Here is a 3,249-nt window from a genome sequence, read left to right on the forward strand (position 1 = left end):
GGGGGAAGATGTGGAGGAATAGAAGAAACAAGGACTACAACTGCTTTGATCCAATTGTTCCCCCAAACCCTCACCCTAGGCACTTGGTGTACTGTAGCTGTGAAATGAAAAAAGCATCACTGCTTCCACTAGCCTACAACTAAAGTTTAAAGCTTTGTTTCTGCTCCGGACTCAAAGTCAAAACAATTTGTGCGATGTGTCTTTAAGCCTGTGCAAAGATTTAAAGTGCCCACGGGGTAGGGTCTAGAGACTGATTTGGTATTTTATAACCTGGGCTTAGCGTTTACAGTTTGTCCAAGTAGTTGTCTACGGCAGGAATGCCCTCTTTTAGACCTTTGCGTTTCCTGATTTCAGCAACAACCTGGAAGGGTTTCGTTGTGGGGTCGCTGGGGTCTCCGGGGAGAATCTGCCAGTGGTCAAAAATACACTGAGGGAAGGCCTGGCCTCCAGTGTTGCTGCGCAGGTCAGCTGTGAACCCTGGAGGCAATAAATACAGATAAATCCATTTATTAAGTGGAATATTCTTCTCTGCTGAGAATAGAGAAATGGGTTAAACTGTTAACAATCTAGAAAGATTCACACAATATTTGTCATTAAACTACAAAAGTCAGAGTCAGATCTTACAACAAAAGACATTGTACAGGACAGACTAAAACACAAACTCACCAAAGGACTCGTTGACAGGAAGGTAGGCTTTCACCACAAACATGGGCGTGCCGATCACTTGGGATTCCTCGAACACATGTCCTCGTTTCCTGTTCAACACACCGTAGATGCCCCCGACCACCTGCTCCGGGCACTGGACGCACAACAAGCACAACAGTCAAACATGAAGTGAGGACTGGCATCAGAGAGTTGTCAAGCATAATTATGATGAGTAAATTGGCATGGAAATAAGCTTTTTTCACATTCACAAATTGTACATAATTCCTAACGGTACAGTCATAAACAACTCATTTTGAAACCTAAACTCACTTCTTACAAATCTGTCATGAAGCTCAACGCAAATTCTTTCAAGAAGACTTCTAATAACCGCTCTCTCTCTCTCTTCCTACATCTATTGAGCTGCTTAGAGGCGTCACTTTTCAGTAAACCAACCAGAATTGGCCACAAAATTCATAAGCCAATCACAGCATGACATCTTGCTTTAACTGTCTTGTCTCTGTTGCTGTCAGCTGTCTTTTCAGGCAAACGTGCCACCCTCCTCCCCTTTTCCCCTCTGGTCATCGGCACCCTGTTTCGCCCTCTGGCACCACCAGCAGAGTCTAGGCACCATCGGGGGGGATATGGCTTTGCTTCTCTACCCCTTTATAATCTGTACATTTCACATTATGCATATGTACAACCAAGTCTCTCCTGATTGAAATAGTTTTACACTAAAAGGAATCATTTTCTGTCATCTTTTGTTTGTCCCTTGAAGTTATAGACCTAAAGTGCCTAATAAGTCATGCTTTTTTATTTGCTAATCAAAATATACTCAAATTTAGTCTGTATGAATATCAATTAAAACAAAAAACTTCAATGTTAAAATAAATTTACAACACTGATTTAGGGTCCTATACAACTGGACCATTTCCCAATGTAACTTTGGAGGTAATGTGCCTCCATACACACCTGGATCTCCACCAGGTACACGGGCTCCATGAGTCGTGGCTGAGCGGTGAGCTGGCAGGCGTACAGGACCCTACGAGCTGTGGGAATAATCTGTCCCCCACCGCGGTGGATGGCGTCTGTGTGCAGCGTCACGTCGTGGATGTCAAAGCGAACTGCGCGCATGTTCTCCTCACATAGAGCACCCTGCATGATGACCACAGACAGCAACCTCATTCTCAGCAGTATACAAGTACAAGCTTTTAAAAGAACATTATCACAAATGCATCAGAACCATATTGCACGTGCTGCCCACCTCTTTAGTCGCCCACTGGAAACCAGCCACGACGCTGTCCTTGATCTCGTTGAGGTACTGAACCCCCTTTGTCACGTCTACCAGCAGGTTGGCCCCGCTTCCGTCCGGGCCGAAGCACCAGATCTTCCTGGCTTCTGTCACCTCCCACTCATATTTGTCGGCGAGGTAACGGGCTCGGACCTTGAGCTCCTGGCGGTGGCCGACCTCCCCCTTCTCGATGTCATCAGCCAGGCCGTCGGGGAAGGGGCGGGACTTCATGAAGAGACGGTTGTGCTTGTTGGGGGACTTGGACAGACACATCTGGTATGATTCTTCCGTCACTGTCTCTCTGTAAGACACGACTGGGTCTGATTTCTGGAACGAGATGAAGGAAGAGGTAGTTGAATCAAAATCCTAAAATCATTTTACTTTAAGTCTTTAAGATTATTTTTATTTTCTTTATTTAAGGACCGCTGAAGACATGAAAGGGGAGAGAGAGAGAAGGGGAATGACATGCAGCAAAGGGCCGCAGGTCGGAGTTGACCCTGTGACAGCTGTGTTGAGAAGTAAACCTCTATACGTATATGGGCACGTGCTCTACCAGGGGAGCTACCCAGGTGCCCCACTTTAAATCTTGTTAATCTCAACTCAGGCCTTATTTTCCTAGCTTTGCCATTAAGCTTAAAAACTGTTCAAATGTAACTATTCACATTCAGACAGCTTTGTAAAGCTCTTGAGTTTATCATCTAAAATCTCTGTTCCCTTTGTCTCACCTTCAGTGGAACGCCGGCGTGGTCCTCCTCCAGGTCCTTCAGGCAGATCTCCAGGTGCAGCTCTCCTGCTCCGGCGATGATGTGCTCCCCGGATTCCTCGATGATGCACTGCACCATGGGGTCGGACTTGGCCAGACGCTTCAGTCCCTCCACCAGCTTGGGCAGATCAGCGGGGTTCTTGGCCTCCACAGCCACTCTGACCACAGGGCTCACACTGAACTTCATCACCCGCAAGTTGTGGGCCTGCGGACAGAGCCAGAGTCATTATGCTAAGTGTTGTTCTACCAGGAAGAACTATGCTGACAGCAAGCATTGATTCAGTATAAATAACTAATGATTCACTGTGTGGTGCACCATAATTCAAACTTCAGTATATAGGGAAAAAAAAGCAATGTTCATACATGTTCATAGGTGGTAATCGTCCCCGTCTTAACCAGGAACTGGTCTACTCCAACAAGACCTACGATGTTGCCACATGGGACATCTTCAATAGGCTCCACATACCGGCCCATCATCAGAACAGTCCTGGATGGAGTAAACAAAGGACACTGTTATGAGCAACCAAGAGCCTGGGTCTGTCCCAGGTTTCTT

The 3,249-nt window shown here is 46.4% G+C and overlaps 1 protein-coding gene across 2 annotated transcripts in view; it reads right to left on the reverse strand.

Annotated features, from left to right (window-relative positions):
- Positions 1-3,249, reverse strand: part of LOC116699107 (elongation factor 2) — a 10,482-nt gene that overhangs the window by 184 nt on the left and 7,049 nt on the right. Inside the window, exons 9-14 of one of the 2 annotated variants that reach the window (XM_032531503.1) lie at positions 3,060-3,183; positions 2,659-2,901; positions 1,907-2,260; positions 1,615-1,797; positions 667-799; positions 1-477 (exon numbers count right to left, since the gene is read on the reverse strand). The exon at positions 1-477 is cut by the window's left edge and continues 184 nt beyond it. In XM_032531503.1, coding sequence (XP_032387394.1) covers positions 284-477; positions 667-799; positions 1,615-1,797; positions 1,907-2,260; positions 2,659-2,901; positions 3,060-3,183 — 1,231 coding nt within the window. In that variant the 3' untranslated portion in view covers positions 1-283. The remainder of the gene's footprint in view (positions 478-666; positions 800-1,614; positions 1,798-1,906; positions 2,261-2,658; positions 2,902-3,059; positions 3,184-3,249) is intronic. The other variant, XM_032531504.1, reaches the window with a different exon arrangement.

The sequence above is a fragment of the Etheostoma spectabile genome, chromosome 12, assembly GCF_008692095.1.
Source record: "Etheostoma spectabile isolate EspeVRDwgs_2016 chromosome 12, UIUC_Espe_1.0, whole genome shotgun sequence".
Classification (NCBI taxonomy): Eukaryota; Metazoa; Chordata; class Actinopteri; order Perciformes; family Percidae; genus Etheostoma; species Etheostoma spectabile.